Below are 23,493 nucleotides of genomic sequence, written 5' to 3'. Positions count from 1 at the left end.
TATCATAAAGGAGAATTGCAAGAAAGCAATGTGGGCAATGCATTTTGGTTGACTGCTTCAAACTATATCCTTCCAATAAACTAATTTTATTTCATTTATCAGTCTGGTAGAATACACCTAGTGTTTTTCTTCCATAATGAATTAAAGGTGATGAGGAGGCAGCAGTAACAGCCTTATCTTATCAGGAATGAAACCGATATTTTATGGTTATGTTTTAACCAAAAATATGCAGTACTACATAATGGAAAAAACATTTTTAAGTCTTCACATAAATAAATATAAAATATTTACTATGAATAAATTGTTAACAATTATGGCTTTACCTTCTTTGAAAATTCTGCTGCTTTCTGTTCACTTTCTTCAACTTTTGCCTTGTTCACACAAGAATCTATTATTAAGATTGACAAAAAATTATTAGAAATTATTGCATCAGATCTCTAGGTAAAAGATGGATACCAGCCTATAATTCTACCATGTAGACAATCATTTTTTATATCAATTGCTATTGAAGGTAAATTGACCTACATTACACATAAAATATAAGCTACCACATTTCTTTGCATACTAACTGAATTCAATGATAATATTGATGAATCGCAATGCCAAGCATCCAATAATGTATTTGACAAAATCATCATCATTTTAGAGATATTCAATTATTTCCCAACTTTTACAATAATAAAATTCTTTACTTTTTTTGCAGTTTACTATGGGTGGAGAGAAGACAAAGAATCTATTTTTAAAACTATTCGGGGCACCTGGGTGGCTCAGTTGGTTAAGCATCTGACTTTGGCCCAGATCATGATCCTGGGCTTCGTGGGTTCAAGCCCCATGTCGGTCTCTGTGCTGACACCTTGAAACCTGGAGTCTGCTTCAGATTCTGTGTCTCACTCTCTTTCTGCCCCTCCCCTGCTTGTACTCTGTCTCTATCTATCCCCAAAATAAATAAACATTTAAAAAAATTAAGACTATTAAGACTCTGGGGCGCCTGGGTGGCTCAGTCCCTTAAGTGTCCAACTTTGTCTCAGGTCATGATGTCAGCTGTGCTGACAGCTCAGAGCCTGGAGCCTGCTTCAGATTCTATGTCCCCCTCCCTCTCTGCCCCTCCACTGCTCACACTCGCTCTCTCTCTCAAAAATAAATAAAAATATTTTAAAAATTAATTTAAAAAGACTATTAAGACTCAAAATTGCCTTTATATATTTTTATCTTTTAATGTTTATTTACTTTGAGAGAAAGTATGGGAGGGGCAGAGAGAGAGGGAAGGAAAGAATGCCAAGCAGATTCTGAACTGGAAGTGCAGAACTTGACACGGGGCTCAAACTCATGACACTGTGAGATCATGACCTGAGCCGAGATGAAGAGTTGGACATTTAACTTATTGAGCCACCCAGGTGCCCCTCAAAATGTCCTTTAAAGTAAGTCTAGAAGGGAGGACACTATAGCACTCATTAATTCAGGTTTTCTACAGAAAGATTTCACTTAACTGACTTCTGATCTGCAGCAAAATGCATTATGTAAATAAGGAAACAAACATTAAATTCCTCAGATCTAATCAAATATTCCAGAATATAAATAACTGAAGAACATCTTTTTGGAAATATTCTCATCATTACATATATAAGTGTATTCTATATCTTGCCATTCCACACCTATTTACCTAAAAGAAATGAAAACATGTCTATTCCCATATATATATATATATATATATACACATATATATGTATATATGTATAATATATACATATATATATATATGTATACGTATATATATATATACGTATATATATATATACGTATACATATATATATACATATATATAAATGTTCATAGAAGTTTTACTTATACTAGCTAACCCAAATGTCCATCAATAATTAAATGTATACACAAATTGCAGTATATCCATATACTGGGATATTACTCAGTTGTAAAAAGGAATGAAAAATCGATACATGCAATATAACAACATGAATGAATCTCAAAATCATTATGCTACATGAAAGAAGCCAGACAAAAAGACAGTACATGCGATATGTTTCTAGTTACATAAAATTAAAAAAAAAAACCTATAGTAAGAAAAAAACATATTAGTTATTCTCTCAGGACGGGGAGAGGTAGGGAGGCATGGGAAGGAGAGATAACAGAGAACATAGAAACGGAGATGTTTATTATCTTGATTGTGATGATGGTTTTAAGTATACAAATATCAAAATTTATCAAATTATGTACTTAATAATAGATAGCTTTTCACATGTCAAGTACACCTCAATAAAGTTTTTTTTTTTTAAAGAACTGCGTATAAAGAACTAAGTTGGAAATTGGTAAATGATCAGAAAAAGAGGGGGTTGATCTGTGCTGTGCTTTCACTGGTTGGTAATGATCTTGATTTAAATTTCAATTGGAAGACATTAAGAGTTCTGGGCAAGAATTTGATTGAATTTGTGAAAAATACTAGACTTACAGAATTGTGAAAGGACTCTATATTCCAAGTCCAGGTGACGTTAAAATAGAGATCCAAAAATTTCCTGGAAGTTCTTGAAGCACCTGCTAATTTTTACATTTATGCACGTGTATGTGTATGTAGTGGTGGTGGTTCTAATGAAAGTTCCAAAGTATTCATCAGAAAAAGTCCTCTAACTGTAAAATATTAAGAACCATGCAGATATTTGACTTATCTGAATTTACAGTGGATAAAACTGAAGCCTAGAAAAGTTAAATGATTTGTTCACAATCAGAGGGATGACACGTGGATGAGGTGATAATGGATTTCTGAAGTTCTATCCTCTTTCGCTTGCTGCCTTTACCTCCCCCATCCCAATGCTAACAGTACACAACTGTAAGTACCTGGCACACAGTACACAAAAAAACAAATGTGTATTGAACACTGAAAGACTTAGCCAAAATCAACAATACAGTATGTGTGCCAAGCATGGTCCATAATAGATTATAAGGAAATACAAATATTTGGAAATATTCCCTTATAACTCTCTCAACAAAATATGAAAGAAACTACTGAGTTTATCAAGCTCATTATCAAATATGCAGTGAGGCCAGCATTCACATTAATTCTCAGGGAAGGTAAATTGGTGCCCACTTTCTCTAAAGCATATGGCCTTTCAAAGTTCATACCCTCAATTACAGGAATCAATTGTAAGGAAATGACAAGAAAAAGGCAAAATTTATACAAAGAATGTGCATAGCAGATTAATTTATTAATATGAAAACCTGAAAACAATCTAGAGGTACAGTAAGAAAGGACTGGTCAAGATGATCATGATACTCCATAAGATTGAATATTATACATATATTCAAAGTAAGATTTTGAAGGTTAACATGGAAAAATTCTCATAATGCTCCATGAAAAATCAGCAGATAGATAGATAGATTAAAAAAAACAGATATAGGGGTGCCTGGGTGGCTCAGTCAGTTAAGCGGCCGACTTTGGCTCAGGTCATGATCTCGCGGTCCGTGAGTTCGAGCCCCGCATCGGGCTCTGTGCTGACAGCTCAGAGCCTAGAGCCTGTTTCAGATTCTGTGTCTCCCTCTCTCTGACCCTCCCCTGTTCATGCTCTGTCTCTCCCTGTCTCAAAAATAAATAAAATGTTAAAAAAAAAAGAGATATAAGAAAATGTACTTAGCTGAAAAGTGAGTAATGGTGATGGAATGTACTGAGCTGAAAAGTGAGATCAGTGGTTCATTCTATCACTTACATAAACCTCTAGATTGCCTAGAATAAATGAGCACTGGTTTTAAAATCAGAAAATAAGGGGCACCTGGCTGGCTAACTCAGGAAAGCATGTGACTCTTAATTTCGGGGTTCTAAATTCAAGCCCCACAGCAGGTGTAGAAATTCCTTTAAAAAAATCTTTAGGGATGCCTGGGTATTTCAGTCTGTTAAGCATCCAACTCTTGATTTCAGCTCAGGTCATGATCCTTTGGTTGTGGGATCAAGCCCTGCATTGGGCTCTATGCTGGCATTGCAAAGCCTGCTTGGTATTCTCTCTCCCTCTCTCTCTGACCCTCCCCTGCCTGCTTGCACACTCTCTCTCAAAATAAATAAATTTATGCTAAGTGAAATAATTCAGGCAGGGAAAAACAGATATCATGATTTCATTCATATGTGGAATTTGAGAAACTTAACAGATGAACATAAGAGAAGGGAAGGAAAAATAAGCTAAAAACAGAAAAGGAGGCAAACCATAAGATATACTTAAATACACAGAACAAACTGAGGGTTGATGGGGAGATTGGAGGGTGGAGGGGTGGTTAAATGGGTGATGTGCATTAAGAAGGGCACTTTTCAGAATGAGTACTGGGTGTCATATGCAAGGGATGAATCACTGGGTTCTACTCCTGAAGCCAAGACTACACTGTATGTTAACTAACTTGAGAAAAAAAAAAGAATCAGTATTACTAAAAGCATCACATAGAAGATACTTAATAAGTTTTAAAAAGTAAATAAATGAATGATTAAATACATAAAAAACAAAAATTAAAATTAAATGAAACAAAAGCTTTAAAAATTAAAAAATAAAATTACCCATCTAAAAACAATAAAATAAAATCAGAAAATGCATAATAATTAATAATAAAAAATTCATCTTTGAATATTACTATGAGTCTGCCTTGTGCTGTGGAGTGAAGAATTATAATTGGCATTCCACAGCTGTTGTTTTCTTCTTTTAAAGACAAGACAAATGAGTTCATGTTTTCTTGAAACTTAGCCAATAGTGATTTTGATTAGGTACAAAAACTGTTTAACTATGAGGTCATATAATGTAGCATATTTCACAAGAGATTTCACATCATCCTTCAGAGATTGTTTCAGAAAATACAGCTAACTAGTAGTCTAGGATGATATAAGTTCATTCCCTTAGCAATCCAATTACATGAGCATGATCACCTCAAATTCTTTTCTAGCTTTAAGGTCTATGAAAATAAAAATTGATATACTTTGATTGAATTAAAAGGTCTTGAGTTATTGAAGTCAGTATTTCTTTTCTCAAACTTGAACACTAATAACATAGCTATATTACTAATTAGACCCTATAATTGCACATGTGATTTCTATAACACCACTGATAAACCAACATAATCAAAGGTCTTCAGAGTCATATTTCTAAAAGCAAAACATTCATCTATAATAATATAATGTTTTTTTTTTGGGGGGGGCACTGACTTTAAACTGAATTCAAGAGCATTAAAACTTATCAAATAGGTTAATATTTTCAATCACACAGGCAGAACCCTCATGATCATCATAATTAACAGTTATAGTGATTGGGTACTCACAGACACAATGACTTACCAGATATTAATGAGGAACTTCAGTGAGAGCACTACCTTCAAAAACTATTATACAGAAGATAGTAAAACACAGAGGACACTGAAGATAATATTACATACCTATCAGATGTGTGAAATCAATGTCTAATCTTTGCCTATACTTGAAATCTGGGTCCATACCACTGCAGTGCAGCACTATCTGTGAAACACACTCCTCAATTATCTTGTAATACTGTGGCCTGAAAAAGAAAGTATTCTTGAATATCTTTTCTACCTATACAAGTCAATTTTCTTAAGAAGTGGTTCAGCATGATAAAAGAATGAGGTATTTTTCTAGCACTGCTAGAAGAAATCATTCTAGACATTACACCCTCTTTGGAGAAATATGCTTAACAATGGTCTGGACATTATGGTAAAAAACCCATCATGATGTAATCAACTGTGAACACGAGTGACTTAATACTTTAGTTTGTAAGGATTCATGCTTGTCATGCTTATCAACCTTATCTACTTACTTAAGTAATTGTTCCTAAAGTTAATGAAAACAAATGACCTGTTAGTCCTACATCCATGGATACAGAAATGGTTCCAGGCCTCCACAAGTTCTCAATTTCAATAAGGGATGAGTGTCTTGGCATTGACAAGGTACTGAATTTATCACAGCACTTTTACTCAAGATTAGCTATAACAGCTTACAAAACTGGACTGAGCCACAATATTCAAAAGATCTATTTGTGTACATTTTTAAAAGATCCATTTTATAGAAGCATAAACACTTAATACGCATGGCCATAGTCTGAATTTGTTCAAAGTGTCAAAGATTTTTAAACATATCCTAATTCTGTGATCTATCAAGGTAATTCTGGTCTTAAAAATGACTACTTGCATACTTCAAAAAATTTTAAAGGCACTTTTTACGTTAAAATTTAAGGAAAATTTAGTATTTATCAGTGGGTAATAAATTCAACAGAGAAACATCAGAAAGAAATACTATCATAGACAAATTATGATATAAACATCCCTAAGATTAGTATGTTGATAACTAGCCAAGCCACTAAAAGTTTTCAAATGAAGCCAAACAGAGTCTAATTGCTCTTATATTTTTTTGTCATGTGGCTGGTCTCAAGACTCAGAATAAATAGTAATATATATTACACATCTGAGACTTTTTTAAAGTCATCATCAGTTTTAGGATAAATAATATTAGATTATAATCAGTCTAGTCAATGACTCTGGGTAAACAAGGAAAACACAACTGCTCTCTTTGAGGCCATGTTAATTATCTCTAAGTATAATAAAAGTGCTTGTCACATTTCTACCTCACATCGATGTTCTCAGGATGAAAACGATGTCATATTAGAGTAACTTCTAATATATATTCAAAATTACTGGGAAATAGATCATCTCAAAGAAATTATTTCCCCAAGTAACTGTATACCCATAGGCACAGTACCCTTTGAATTGCCACAACTTATTTTAGGCAACAACAATCATTTTAATTACCATCTTTTCTGCTTTAAGAAAACGGATATAATTCAATATTTTAACCATTTTTTCTATGTCTCTGTACCATCTTGATACCCATCAGTAACTGTACTAGTCTGAACTATAATAGTTCTCCATGTGACTTTAGAACTGTCATCTTTGTTGCAACTATGCCTGAATGCATGGTAGCTTGCCTTTACCCTTTAATCAAGCAAATTTTGAGAAATCAGAGAACCTAGGTTGCCAGAATTTCATGCATATTAGAGTATGAAGAACAACTAAGGGTGTCTTGAATAGTTATATATAAGATCATGACCATCAGCTTATGGATAATTTCAGTCTCTCAGAAACCTTTCTCTTTCTGGTTTTCAGATATATTTGCACTTACTAGACTCTACAGCTTCTAACTTTATTATTATCATAATCATTTATTTTGAAGAATTATAGTAATGGATATAAAGCTGAAATACCAGTATTATTTTCTTAGATAAGATCACATCTATTATTAAATAAATATTAGAAAGGAGAAACAACAGAAAAACCTTACTTATTAAAATGTACCAGAACTTAAAAGTTCTACCATAGACACCTCAGTGCTTACTCTGTGCTACCATTATCTAGCAAAGAAAATTCATCACAAGGTCAGTAAAATCTGTTGGTTTCTTTCTACTAAATGTCCTGTTGCTGGGGTATGCAGTTTTAGAAATAGATCCTTCTGGCCCAATTAAAAATAAATTAACGCCTTTTAAAAAATGTTACTCAAAGTCACCAAACTCTTATACACTATTTATGTATGTATATATGCCTCTACTACCTAGGATGCACTACATTATCAGTTTCCCTTAACTTAATCAAATTCAAATCATACAAATACTAGTACTCTCAGAACTTCCTCTTACCTGATATAATAATCATTTCTGATGAGCAAAAAATGTTGTAGAATGGATAATAAGTAATTTTCAGCAGCAGTATCCTTCAACATGTTATACAGAAGATGATATACTTCATTCATATCAGTGGAATATAAGTAAAGGAAAAACATTAAAGCTCTTGATGAAAGTTTCACTCATAACTAAAGCAATTTCATTTTTTTTAAATATTGATTCACCATTTTATTTCCATTACTGTTTCTAAACCTTCAACTACATGATCCAGTATTTTAAAATTTACATAAATAAAGTCTATGGAATCACTTTAATCTTTTAATGAGAGAAACAGACTTAAAAGAGCATTTCTAAAACCATTTAATCATCAAAACCTTATGCAGTTATCCATTATATTTTAAATTTGAGATGATAGCTGGTATGATTGAAACAGCAATGCCATTAGAGAAAATGGTTTACTCTTGATCTTCCTGTGGTTGTGATAGAGGGCCTATATTATTCACATAAGCCACTATCCCTCTATTTTCACTGCCACATAATACAGACAGTAAAGGAGCATTCTGTGGACTGCTAAAATATCACAAACCAGTTTTATTTTATACTGATAAAACACTAAATGTGAAATTGTTACTGTTTGCATTTATTTGTATTTCATCATTTAATAAAAATGGAGAGTAAAGACAAAAGAACTTGAAACATACTTTTCTTAGGATATAAAAAGAGTCGTAAAAGTTTAGATTCTTCTAGTAAACTAGATAACAGATTTCAAAAATGGATTCACTTTTATAATAAAAGTGAGGACATAGAAAATTGATGTAAAAGAAAGGTAGAAAAGGAAATGTAATCTAACGTTCTAAAAATAACCTGAAATGTCAACATTTTGTTTGAAGTAGAATTAAGTATATGATGGATTATTTCTTATACCCCATGTAAGAGTGTTGTGTTAAAGTCTCATAAGGTCTCTTAAGCGGTTACAGAATGGAACCCAAAATATCTTTATGGTGAAGTTTGATTAATAAGAGAAATCTATACAAAGCAAGGAAGCAAGATATATATTAATACAAAAAGCATTTAATATTATGAAAATGACTGTCGGCTAGAGTCACTAATGCTGGATAAGAAATTAGTAGCGTTGATCCCTTATTATAATGGCATCGTTATCCATCATACACACATTTATCTAATACTTCTAAGACACTTCAATAGTAGCATTGGAGGAAAAAGATGAAATATAACATTTCTGCCCTCAATCTCATAGGGGAACAGAACTATACATATTTATGTATAGTATAGACAGTATATGTATAGACAGAAAGTACTGTGAGTTTCAAGGAGAGGAATATTCCAGCTTTTTTTTCTTTCTTTCTTTTTTTTTTTTTTTTTTTTTTTTTTCGGCAGTGCAGGGAGGAAGAGGGAAGAAGATACCATAGAGAAAAATTCCATCTCAAAAATCATTTTAGTTTTGAAGTGTTTCCCAGTCTCCTCCAAATTCCCTAAGTAAGAAATTTACTGAGTGTGAAACAAATGGCCAGCAATGCTATGACAACCATCTTTTATATCTAAAATCTTGTCATATAAAATTGTTGCCACAGGAAGATTACACCTGGTATTTGACTCAAACGCTTCTACCACATAGCCCTGTTATAGTCAGATACTATCACATCTAAACATTTTTTTTTTACTAAGGAACCAAAATATTTGTATTGAGACTAAGACACTTATTTGAATTGAATTATATCTCTAGATCATTTGAGTAACTTTTAATAAAACTGAAGAAGCATATTACCTATAGTCACATATGAACTCAGTGAACTTTTCCTCCCAAATTCTTACATTTGACGTATATGCCTTAGGCTCTTGTCTATTCCAGACTATTAAGCTGAATATATCTATAATACAGCAAGCCATTGTGCAGATTTCAATATCATCTGTGTAAATCATCGGGATAGTCTGACAATTCCTCAACATGAATCTGAAGGACAGCATTATAGAGAGGTACTAATATAAGTAAATGGATATAAATTGGGCTGGCAGACAAAAACTCTAATAATGGTCCACACAATCACCCACAAATCCCTTTTTCACAATACATGCAAAATGACTTCTGTGGCTTGTCAAAAGGATATTCCATTTCTGCTCGAATGTCATTGAGACGGTGTGATAATTCAGTCAGGTCGTCTTCTTTGTTCTCATCAAATACTTTCAACTGAATATCAAGCTCATCATTCTCTTTTTCTTTTAGATCCTAATATACAAACATAAAACTACAGATGAGTAACAGTTTGAAAACACCATACTTTGGTAATAAAGCATAGACACTATTATTCATTTATATATACAGAAGTAATTTTAAATATTGACCCAGGCACTTAGTTTCCTGAGAGAAAGCAAATGCACTATGTATTTTCCTATTTTAAAATTAAAGAACCTCATTATATTAATTGCATTTTCTTTTCATGACCCAGATTTTGATTATTTACATTAAAAAAATTAACAATCGCTTTTACAGTTGAAAAAAACTAATTGCTAACAATCCAATTTGAATGCTGTCATTTTTGATTAAACATACTCATCAAAGATAGCAAAAGAACTCATGCAGTTAGAATATTCACATATGCCTCTGGCAAAAAATGCAAATATAGATCAATTGTACTAATGAAGAATAAATGCAAGGATATATTCAAGCACAACAGCCCCAAGTATGGTGTAGAAAGTTGTGTAAAGAAATCTTAAGTGATATTTTGTGATTTTGAAGCAAAAAGGCATCAGGATTTTTTTTTATCAAGCTGCATGTCTAGCCTCCTCCCCCACTTTTTTTTTTCTTGGCCTAATCACAAAATACCAACTTGGGCATCAAAGATTTGTTTTTGGAATACATTATAAGTACATGCAATACAAACCTCTGATAATTTTCAAAATAATAGTATGGACAAAATCTTTGGAAGCATGCCACACTAGAGATTGTTGGGCTTAATATATATCACCTGGAATATGTTTTAATATGTGTCCATTAAGTTGCAGCTTTCAAAACCCAAATCGATAATCACAACTGTGGATGCTCAAGGGTGATACTGAAAGTGGGACTAGGATTTCAGAGCTGAGTTTTAACTCTAAAAGGAAATGCAAGCATGGTGTATTTCAAATTAGGTCAACAAAACAAAATAGGATTCATTCCTTGTTTCTACTTTTATTCATAGAACAATTATAAATGGAAGTGTAATACTATTACTAAAGCCAAATGCAAATGTATGCAGTTTATAGATTTTTTCTAATGTTCACATAATAATTTAAATTTACATATAGAACATATGAAAATATTTATTAGTATGTTTCTATAATTTCATATAGAATAAATGACAGATAAATGTATTTACACTTAGTTTCCTCTTTAGGAATAACTTGCTTTGGGTCTAGTTTTTCACTTTTCAATCTGTTGGAATGCAAAATTTCCTACCATTGGTGGAATGTTTTATCAGGTGATTTCAGAACTCCAGTCAGAAAAGAGCAGAAGCCAGAAATACCCAGTATGTTGGTCATTGCAGAAACAATTGTTAACACATTTTACAATATGGACTTTTCCTCATTTTTATGTCTTATGTTATAACATATTGTTATGTTCCTTCTTAGAGGCTCACTATAAAATTTGAACACTTTCAAATATGTTTGAAAAACAGAAAAATCTAATTTGAATACAGCCATTTAGCATCAGAAATTTTATAAAACAGGAATCAATCTGATTAAATATTTTCTGTAAAAATAAGTGGCTAAATGTTTAATTGTTTTTAATTAGGACAACACATTAGTTATATAAATATAGTTCATATAGTATATGAACATATATACCACAATATTAAAACACAGATATATGGGCTTCTGAGTGGTTCAGTCAGTTAAGTGACTGACACTTGATTTAGACTCAGGTCATGATCTTGTGGTTTGTGAGATGAAGCCCGGCACTGCACTGATAGTGCAGAGCCTGCTTGGGATTCTCTCTCTCTGTCTCTTTCTCTCTTTCTGCCCCTCCCCCCACTCACTCACGCACACACTCTCTCTCTCTCTTTCAAAAATATATAAATGAACATTTAAAAATTATTAAAATATATACACATAGAAATGTGATATCTTATATTGCTTATTAATAATCTCCATTAATACAAATATATATGCATATATACATACACAAACATATATAAAGCTTCCATTCAGTCAAATATCAAACCCTGAAAAATATATCCATAAATTCATGATGAAATAAACATTTAATTAATAAAGTTTTTATATAGCACACATATGATACCCTATAAAAGGAAATGGAAATGCATCACTAAAGTTTTATATTTAAAAATATATATTATCATAACTGTACTGAATTATATTATTAATTATGTAAAATATTGTAAATATGTTCAGTTATTTCTTTAAACAGAATTGCTGTATAGATATGGAACATTTTTGACAGATTCTGTAAAACACATATTTAAGTCTCTATAACATAGTGTATTTCAAAGGAAATTCCATTTCCAGTACATGACTGATTACCAGTCAAGCAATCAAAATTGAGTCTTCAACAGAATAAGAAAGAGTTTGTTGTTTTTTTTCAAACAGAGTAAGAATGCATGATGTTTACAGACATAATTTCTTACTCTCTTGTTCCTTCACAAATCTTATTTACCTAATATTTTCTAAACTTATTTAACTAACTGTATAGTGTGTAACAACTCACTAATCCAAAGTGCTAAAGCAAATTTATGAACAGAATTTTCCATATAAATGAAGTATAAACTCCCTTTAAACACCATAATTTATCAATAGAGATGGGGGAATATTGAAAATAAATTTTTGCAGAATACAATTTTTTTTTTGCTCAAGGATTTTATTTCAGTTTTTTTTCAATATATGAAATTTATTGTCAAATTGGTTTCCATACAACACCCAGTGCTCATCCCAAAAGGTGCCCTCCTCAATACCCATCACCCACCCTCCCCTCCTTCCCACCCCCCATCAACCCTCAGTTTGCTCTCAGTTTTTAAGAGTCTTTTATGCTTTGGCTCTCTCCCACTCTAACCTCTTTTTTTTTTTTCCTTCCCCTCCCCCATGCGTTTCTGTTAAGTTTCTCAGGATCCACATAAGAGTGAAAACATATGGTATCTGTCTTTCTTACAGAATATAATTAAAATAATCCTTATCTTGAGGATTCTGGTTATTGTATGAAAAATGTTTCACTGTACTATAATATTACAATGGTCTCAGGGGTTATTAAAACACTAAGAATCATTCTCTCTAACACTTAATGATTCCAGATATGTTTTTTTTAAGTTTTTATTTGAATTCCAGTAAGTTAACATACAGTGTAATATTAGTTTCAGGTATACAATAAATGGATTCAACATGTTCATACAACCAGATAGGTTTGTGATAATTTTTTATTCATGTACCAACAATTTGAATTAGCTTTAGCCACATCTAATTTGCTGTTTTGAATGTGATACATTCTAGAAAATTAGGGAGCTCCTCCTGTTAGAATGGAGTATAAAGTAAGAATAAACAGGAAAAAAAGTGAGGATTTAAAAAACTCTCCTATGAATATATTATTAAGCTTCCATGCATGTGTACAGATGTTTAATATTAACAAAGTTCTAGAAGTTTAAGCTTAAATATTTAGGAAATTAGATAGTGAGTCAATTAGATAATTGACATAATTAGGTACATCTAATGTACATTAAAGTATGACCATTCAGACCTTTGTTCCAAATGTGATGAAAAAAGTACAAGAACAACATCAGTGGTGAAATCTATGGTATTAAAGAAAGAATATCTAACCTTCTGGGTCTATCTTTCTGGATTCTGATTCTCATATATAAGAAATACCTGGGGAGGGTTTGTTTTTCTTTTCAAACCAAACATCTCTGCCTTACCCCCAATGAGATTTTGATAGATTATCTCTAGGGGTACATGTCCAAATTCTTTAGTTGATAACCTGGGCTGTATTTAATCATATATCACTCCATTGTCTTAGAAAAAATATTGAGAATCTTTGTTTGTTGCTTTACAAAACTTTAGGAGGCAGAAACATGACACTTTCTTCTTTTCTCTTGCTGAGGAAACAACTGAGATATAGGAATCAGGACATACTGAAGAGATGTGACACTTAAAGAAAAATCTAACTGGATACATATATTAGGAATGCATATATTAAGAAGTACATGTTGCCACAAAAGGCTTAAGCTTAGAATCACTGATGCAAAATCTTCATTGTCAGTGTAAACAAGTGAGTAACATACCATGAGACCACTGAACCCAGCAAAGATGAACACAGCAGAGAAAAGTAGAAAAGGACAAGAGCTACCATTCATACTCTTTCTGAAAACAGAACTTAAATAAACTGAGAGTCACAATTTTCTCAATCAGATATTCAGTAGTATAAGGCAGAAAATGAATGTTAAATTATAATAGATACAGGGAAACAAAAGATGGAAGAATAATAGCAACAACTAATGCAAAAAATGTGGCATATTAGTAAGTGAGCAGAGGATGCTAAGGAGCCCTTGTAGCCAGAAAATGTCCAAAGACATTATTACTCTATTAGAAACAGAGGACCAGCCCAGTGAGGACAAGCATGGAAGCCAACAACTCAAAAGCCACACTAGAATCAAGACTGTAACATTATCTGTAGCTACCTAAGCCCACAGACCTTTCATGAGGAAAGATTTGTGACAACACAAGAATACGGGTTACACACACCATAACTAATGAATGTGCCTAAGTTACCTGCATAGTGAACCTCAATATAAGTCACTTAAAATGTGTTTTGATTAACTGCAATCAACTCCTTCCTTTTTAAAGTCATGGGTTAAAGGACCATTCAAAGTAGAACTGAACTTTTCTAAAACCAGATACACCAAAGCATACATCTTATCAAAATGGGTTTCAGTAGACCCAAGTCTATGGTACATTTTATGATGATGAATTCCAACTACTTTCAGTTAAGACTATCAGAGCACGAGTTACAGATGCATGCTACACACTCATTCTTCACCAGGAAATGTCCCTTATTTTGGTATTTCTAGTACTTTAAGTATTATATACATTTATATAACATATATATAATACATACACACACACATATATATATATGTGTATATGTGTACATATTATATATATTTACTCCCTTTTGCTTCTTTTTTCTCAGGTGTGAGACTAGTGAGTTTAAACAATTGTCTTTTAACAATGCCATGTTTAAACAAAATCCCTCTTCAGTTAACATATTAGACAAAATAAAAAGTCACATTAGTTGTATTTGTGCTTATAAGTGTACTTTATCTCAGATCAAGCTGTAAAGTTGTTTCAAAAATGTTAATTATTGCATATATTCATATTCAATTTAAGGAATTATTTTTAAGAAAAGTTCCTACAGCATTGTAACAAGAATACCATTCTTAAGAAATGTGTCTAGAATATACTAATCCAAATTCTATACATACTTAATGCTGAATATATTTTTTTAACGTTTTTTATTTATTTTTGAGACAAGGAGAGACAGAGCATGAACAGGGGAGGGGCAGAGAGAGAGAGAGACACAGAATCTGAAACAGGCTCCAGGCTCTGAGCTGTCAGCACAGAGCCCGGCGCGGGGCTCGAACTCACGGACCGCGAGATCATGACCTGAGCCGAAGTCTGCCGCTTAACCGACTGAGCCACCCAGGCGTCCCACTTAATGCTGAATATAAACGACATCAATGTAAGTTCAAAGAGGAAAGCAAAAACTTTTAAATGAAAATTGAGGCTGCAGAAAAAGAAAAAGCAGCAGTCTTTTATGTTCTCAGTATTCAAATTCAAAGAAAAGAAATTCCCTTTCGACTTTGAGAAAACAAAACAAAACAACAACAACAAAAAAACCACCCACATCATTCTGGATACATTAGCTGAATTCTGAATCATAAATTGTATAGAGAGACTGACATTACTGCAATATAGAAAAGCTTACAAAATATCTAATGCTTTACAAAAGCAAATAGAACAAGGTACATTTATTTACTCTGCTGCAAATACTTTTGTCCAATGAGAGAAAAACATTAAAGTTCATTAGCATAATAAATGTGTATACACAACTTACTGGTAACATTGTTTTTAGTCCTGAACGCAGGAATTCATTCCTTAAATGTATTCTAAAATCAAGCTCATAGGGTGAAGTTACAAGGGCATTTATAAACTGCATGCAGGCCACCTGCAATTAGAAAGCAAATTTTGTTAATTTTTTTTCATTAAGGAAATATTTACTTACTGCATTCAGATCATTATTTTTCCATTAGCAAAGGCATACATACATATACTATAAAAAGAAATGTAAATTTTTACATAAGTATAAGGATGATTTAGTATAAACAACAAAATTAACAATTAAGTTTCTAATGTCCAGAATAATTTTAACAAAAATATGGATGGCCAAGTATTGCTATGTTTTGCCAAACAATATGAAGGAATATTGAATTCTCTCTGAGAAGCTCAAAGTTCCAAAAGTCTGCATATATAGCCCTTTAAAAGATCATGAAATGTATCTTTCATACCCAGCTGTCCTCAGAGTGCACTTGGCCTCAATTCTATATGGTTATAAACACTTTTCTAAAATAAATCAAATAATGTACCCTGATATTACACAGGGAACAGTGATAACTTGGAGCTATTATATTGATTTATACTCTCTCCCTCCTATCATTGGGATACACTTGCAAAAAATATAAAGTTTTAAAATATATGATTAAGAGGAATTAATTTACTGTGTATAAAAATGAATGCAAGTAAATTAAGATCAACTAGAAGGCACTGTGACAAATAGAAGTGTTTGTTTTTAAGTGAAGGTGATTCCTTAATTATATTAACACTGTAAAGAAGGTTTGGTTTTTCTTACCTTCTAATATTGAGGTTCCCTAGTATAAAGGGGACTTACTTTCTGGTAATTGCAAGCTAGAAGGGAATCAACAAAGTGCTAATTGCCAGTTGATCCATACTTTTTGGGGAATGCTGCTCAAGTTTACGGCAACTAGATAATAGTTTAAGTGATGAGCTGCACATTTAAATTGATCATTCTTTTTTTTTTTTAAGTTGATTTCTTTATTTTGAGGAGAGAGAGAGACAGAGAGAGCAAGTGGGGGAAGGGCAGAGAGAGAGGGAGAGAGAATCCCAAGCAGGCTCTGTGCTGACAGAGACTCAACCAGGTACTCGAATTCACAAACCACGAGATCATGACCAGAGCCAAAACCAAGTCAGACGCTGAACTGACTGAGCCATCTAGGCGCCCCTAAATTGATTATTTTTAAAGTATGCAGTGAGTGCACTGTACAGTGTTCAAAGAGTTGATTGCCAGAGAACTCCTGGAAAACCAGATTTGGTAAAGATGTCAAGTATATATACAAGTATATATAGGAGACACAAATAAATAATAGTATGAGAAAAACAGATCAGCAAAAGAAAATATTTCAAATGTATTTTGACTTGACCTATCCCACCTATCATTTTAATAGTTATTTTTCAAGTAGAAAGAAAATATTAAAAGGTTTAAAATTACAGTTCCTTTAAATATTTCTTTATTAAAAATACAGTATTCCTTTCATTTTTACATATGTACCTTAGCCATTTAAGCTGTTTTTAGGGAGATTAGTCCATCCACTTCACATCCAGGTTCAAAAATAAAAAGTTGTATGTTTTAAAGGGGATGACTAAAGTTGTTTCTAACATTACTAAATATCTAAATGACAACTGAACAATGTAGTCCAACTCCTATGAATGCTCAAATGTCAATATAAAACACTTAGACAATTGATTAAAAATACTTGCGTTATCGTAAAAGACATTTCAAATAAGTTATTATGATATTTATGCCTTAATGGACTAGTTAACCTTCTTACTTACAATAAGAAAATATGTAAGTCTTTATATAGTTTCCATAGGATGGGATAAAAGTTTGCATACTGTACATATTATTAAATATATTATCACTGCATGTGCTTGAATGATCCTTGTTATGTTACAACTATGACATGACCAAACAAGCCAAAGTACATGTCTAATCCAAAATTAATAGAGAGAAAAGTTGCCATCTGCTAGGATTGTTTTTGCCAGAAGAAATTCTAGCTTAATGGCTTGTATTAATACCCTACAGGAGAACATTTCAGTAAGAAACAAGTTAATGAGTCTTGGAATTGTACCTTTATACAAATAAAAGTATTTAGATCAGGAGATGATAAAAATAGTAAAAATCAATAAAATTAATGAATATATCAACATCAAAATACCTTTACATTTAATAAGACAAATACAGCAATACTATAAAATGCTTTACATGTGATGTATAACTGAATGCTAAAAAAGAAGTGGCATTTAGGGGAACCTGGGTGGCTCAGTTGGTTAAGCACTGACTTTGGTTCAGGTCATGATCTTGCAATTCTTGAGTTCAAGCCCCGCATCAGACTCTGTGCTGACAGCTCGGGGACTGAAGCCTGCTTTGGATTCTGTGACTCCCTCTCTCTGCCCTTCCCCTGCTTGTGCTCGGTCTCTCTGTCTCTTTGCCTCTCTCTCAAAAATAAATAAGTTTTTAAAAATTAAAAAAAAAAAAGAAGTTGCATTCATTAACTATAAAATAATTAGAAGACAAACAAAATAGGTAGGAGACACTTTGAAGTCAGCAATTTAAACAAATAATGGCACTGGTTTATCAATGTACTATTTATTGTTTATCAAATTCTAATAGACATATAATTAAATATAAATAACATAAGCAGAATAGTCATACCATCATGTCATTTTCCAACATATTGTTACAGCGATTCCCTTTTATAAAAACATTTATAGTGTATGAATGTGAAGAACAAAAAAATCATCTTAAATATGTCTATCCCTTTATGTTACTATGTAATTACTGCCCTTTTTAGAGGACATAACAAAATCAATCCAAAACCAAAATAACTGTCACTGTTTACAAATACATAATTAAATTTTAAAAATAGAATTCGTTTCAATGCCAGAATATATTACTTAAATATAAACACAAAACAGTCATTATGTAGATTCTGAATAATTAAATACAGAACCCTAAACTATTATCATTAGTATTATTCTTTTTAAAAAATAAATTTGAAAGCACATTTATTTATATATTTTTTAATGTTTATTGTTGAGAGAGAGAGAAAGAGAGAAAGAGAGAGAGAGAGGGAGGGAGAGGGAAGGGGCAGAAAGAAAGGGAGACACAGAATCTGAAGCAGGCTCCAGGCTCTGAACTGTCAGCACAGAGCTCAATGCTGGGCTCAAACTCACTAACTGCAATATCATGACGTAAGCCAAAGTCGGACACTTAACAGACGCACCTAGGCGCCCCTGTTCTTATTATTAATTACCAAACAATATAAGAGACTTTACATAATTCACCATTTAATGCCTTCCTCACAAAAACCATTCAACATAAGTGCTAGTATTATTCTTAATTCACAGATGATGAAGCTGAGGTTCAAAGCAGGTAACTTATACAAGGTCAGACAGCAAGGAGAAAACTCATGATTCTAAACCATATCATTTTATTTCAAATACAGAATAATTTCCAGCACATTCAAATGCCTCATTAACTCCATTCATAGATTCACACAAAAAAAGATTTTAAGGATGGGTAATATAATAAAATTTAACTATTGCATCGTTTAACATACTGGAAATATCTAGCTTTGAAACTATTAATTAGAAAGCATACAATTATTTTAATAATATATTATCTAGTATATAAAGTGCTTATCATGTAAGTCCATTATACCTCAATTAAAAAAAAAAACAATGTGGTTATCAAAATGCATAATAGATTACAAACAAAAAAAGAGGAAAGGTAGAAAACAGTTCCCAGAATGTGTTATATTCCACTATATATGTGTATATGTGTATACATGTATATGTGTGTATACATATATATACATCCTGAACAATGAAGTATGGGTAGCATCCCATCATCCAAAATAATGGTCTCCATTCTCCTTTACTTCCTGCCACGCCACTCCCTATTCAGCATACATTTGCATACAGATACAAACACACACACACACACACACACACACACACACACACAGGCTAGAGATAGGCTATTCAATATGGGGCCACCAGTCACAATTTAAATTTAGTTTAGTTACAATTAAATAACATTTAAAATTCAGATGCTCAGTCACACTAGCAACGGTTCAAGTGTTCAAAAGCCCTATGTGTCTACTGGCTACCACACTGCACGGCATGAATGAAGGACAATGCAGAAACTTTGACTGGATAGCAATGCACTAGAGGCTTCAAGGAAAAAGTCTTCTGCCTAATATCTAAAACCTAAGCTCCAAAGAAGTACAAAACTCATTCCCAAATAATGATAGTTTCAGAATTGGTATGTTGAACTTCCAAGCATATAAATCTTTAAGATCGTGATTGAACTATATCGTCTGCTTATAAGGCAAAATCAATCTGCTTTAAAAAAAAAATCCAACCTCAGAGATGCAAAATAAAGAATATGCGATTTTAAAGCGGAGGGACTGCCTAAAAATGCCAAATACTCTGTTTTGATGTGTTCCTTTAAAGATAAGGAAACTGAAAACCTAGAAATATTAGATGATTCGCCCAAGATCATGCAGCTAATAAAAAGCCATGAAGACTGAACTAGAACTCATGTCTCATGACTGTTTGGGATTCTTTGTACAACACTACAATGCACAAATCTGGCATTGCTGAATAGCATTTTTTCCTTACACTGGGAAGAAAAGCAAGTACCCTTGAACTGAATATCACAAAGTCCATTTTTCCAGATTATTTCTGTTGCTTAGTTTCTTTATAATAGGTCTAAGTTTCAAAATGGTCTGCCATATCTGTTTTAAATATAGCTTCCACAAGAATTAAAATTTAAACGTCACAGTAAATCAGCGAATTTTGTCCATTATTAATAAATATGGTAGGATTGGACCAAAATTCTGATTCTTAACCACTAAAACAGTTTCTTTATTTGTACTTCAGGGGTCTCCTTTTCTACATGATAAATATGCTGCCAAATAAATGCATGAATATGTATAGATAAAAACCACCAACTCTGCATGTGATAAAGATCCAATAATTTGTACCATGTATAATTATATGCTAAACTGAATTACTATCAGTTTTTCCATCACATTAGGATTATTCCTTTACTATAATAGTATATTTTCTTTCTACAATAATGGTCTACATCCTTTAGTCACAAGATGCTATTGTCTTCATCCTGCGGTATGGGATGTGATACAGAGTGTGAAATATCACAAAAGAGATTATAAACTTTGTAAAGGCAAGTTCTGCATTCATTTAGGATTTTCTGTTTAACCTCTAATTGCCCTCAATACAATGATTAAAATATAATGGGTGAATGGTAATGAAATATCTCAAATTTTAATAGCATGAGACAAGGCAATACAAAAAAAAAATTGTATTCCATTTCTTACCAAAGTGGTAGAGAGGGGAACTATTTTAACATGAAATATCCTCACAAAATTATTGGAAAAATGCTACAAACTTTTATTTAACTTACCAGGTCTGAAAACTATACAAGCATCTATCTCTCTGATCACAATTCAAAGAGCTATGGAGTACAATAATTGCCAACTCTAGGGCATTCTCAGACAGATTATCCATATTGCCACTAGCTGTGAAAAAGTGTGCTTTTAAAATTTTATTGACACTGTCACACACTTGACCTTATTAAGTACTTTGTTGACATTAACAAGGTCTTTCTTTATCTTACCCCAGCAGGAGTTAGGAAAAAAGATGTTTTAAGTCAAATAAGTACAAAACAAGAAAGATACAAATGTACAGAGCAAGTTAATTAAATCAGGAAATGGAGAAAAATTCCAGGCAGATGAAGCCATGTACAAAGGTATGGAGGTAGAAGAAAAAAACAGCATAAAATGTTCAGGATTCTGAGCACACTATGACTGGACCAAAACATGTAAGTAGAATAGTGGTGAAGTATAAGCAGAAGAGTGGTGAAATATGAGGCTACAGATATGATGATGTATTTTGATGATGATGATGATGAAGTATTTTGTGTGTACTAAGACTACATTTTAATCCTAGAGGTTACGGGAAGATCTTGTTGGATTTTTAGCAGTGATATGACAAGAACTGTACTTCAAAACTATAACTCTGTGGAAGATGATTTAAAGGGGGTTAGAGTAAAAGGTAGAAGATATTTAAGAGTCCAGAAAAATGGCAAGATGGTGAGATGTGACAATGCACTGAAATACACAAATGGCAGCAGAGGTGGAGGGGAAGGGATACCAATGAAGGAAAGAACAACACTAAGGAAGTAGAGTTGGTAGGATTTGGTGACTGAAGGAATGGTGAATGGAGAAGAATAGATTCAAAGATGACTATAATGTTTCTGGTTTATACTACCCAGTGGATAATGCTAAGGTAACCAGGATTGAGAATACGAAAGGAAGGCAGGTTAAGATTGGAGAGAGGATTAGAGTAGGAAGGAGAAGGATGAAGAATAGGAAGGTAAGTAGCATTAAGGACAATATTGAATTTGAAATTCAGCCAAGAGGCAGCTGACCATATGGGGGGGGTCTGTCTGAGTCAGTAGAATTTGGAAAAGAAGAGTTCAGAGAAATTCATCATATAGAAGTACTAGATGCAAGTCACAAGGATGGATAAGGCTGTCCAAGGACAATGTACAGAATGAGCAATGCAATGAACCAAAGCAAAGGACCAAAGAAGTGAGAATTAAGCTCTTAGGAAGCAGTATATTTTAGGGCCAAACATACAGACAGAAGATTTAAAAGATTTAAAAATATAAGAGACAAAACAAGGAGAGGTTAGTATTATGGAAATTGTGGATCGAGAGAACTTTGATAGGAATAATCAATAGTGTCAAATGGTGCTGAAGACGCCAATATGACAACTTAAAAAGTGTCTTGCTTTTTATATAATGGAGGTCACTAGTGACCCTCCATGACAAAAAAAAGATATATTTAACAATTAATCATCTTTGAAATAGACATAAAAGGAAAGACATCCTTTAAGTCAGAAGTTACTTTTATATGAACTTGAAAAATGACTACATTGTATAAATCTATCTATACAGCCCCCCATTATACTAAGTCCACTCTAACAATGATAGTAATATAAAACTGTCAATAAATAGAACAAGTTTCCTAAGTGCTAGCAGGTATTCATTCAACACCTAATATTTAACACATTCATTTACTTTTCCACAAATTTTCTCCTTATTCATAAGCTGTAGCACCTTGTTTTATTATAAATTTACCTGTACTCACAAATGATAAATGATTTATCCAAGGCTACATCCTCATGTGTGATGGCATGAGTGCACGAATAGCTAATTTACAAGTATGCTTAGAGTAAAATCTGAAGACTTGAGAACCACTATGAAAAAAATCAATCTATAAAGAATCAGTCCATATATCTGAGGGTTTGTCTATGTAAGCATGAACATTTGTTTCTGCACAGAACTCTTTCTGAAATGAATTAGATAATTCCTATATTCTTAAACAAAATATCCTAGATATAATTACATAATTATTTTCTTGCTGCTTCAGGGGTGTGATTGAATATGTGAGTTAGTGAACTATGATGTAACACAGAGATGCCTGCAGGAGCTACTGAGGTGTATAGGGCTACTTGCTTAGTTTTCATAAGGTGAGGTACTGTGTAGTGGTTAAGATCATGTACTCTGGAGCCACACTCCCTAGTGTCTAATCTGGACTTTTGCTCCTAATCACATTGTGGCCCTTGGAAAGTTATCTAACCTCTATGAGCCTGTTTCCTCATATATAAAAT

The 23,493-nt window shown here is 32.6% G+C and overlaps 1 protein-coding gene across 4 annotated transcripts in view; it reads right to left on the bottom strand.

Moving 5' to 3' along the window:
- DIAPH2 (diaphanous related formin 2) overlaps positions 1-23,493 on the bottom strand; it is a 982,724-nt gene that overhangs the window by 694,644 nt on the left and 264,587 nt on the right. For all 4 annotated transcript variants that reach the window (XM_042974379.1, XM_042974380.1, XM_042974381.1 and 1 more), the window contains 5 exons: positions 15,770-15,880; positions 9,783-9,901; positions 7,672-7,788; positions 5,408-5,526; positions 324-388 (listed from right to left, as the gene is read on the bottom strand). In XM_042974379.1, the coding sequence (XP_042830313.1) occupies positions 324-388; positions 5,408-5,526; positions 7,672-7,788; positions 9,783-9,901; positions 15,770-15,880 (531 nt within the window). The remainder of the gene's footprint in view (positions 1-323; positions 389-5,407; positions 5,527-7,671; positions 7,789-9,782; positions 9,902-15,769; positions 15,881-23,493) is intronic.

This window comes from Panthera tigris, chromosome X, assembly GCF_018350195.1.
Source record: "Panthera tigris isolate Pti1 chromosome X, P.tigris_Pti1_mat1.1, whole genome shotgun sequence".
In the NCBI taxonomy this organism is placed as follows: domain Eukaryota; kingdom Metazoa; phylum Chordata; class Mammalia; order Carnivora; family Felidae; genus Panthera; species Panthera tigris.
Note: the sequence above shows the minus strand (reverse complement) of the source record. Positions and strands in the feature narration are given on the sequence as shown.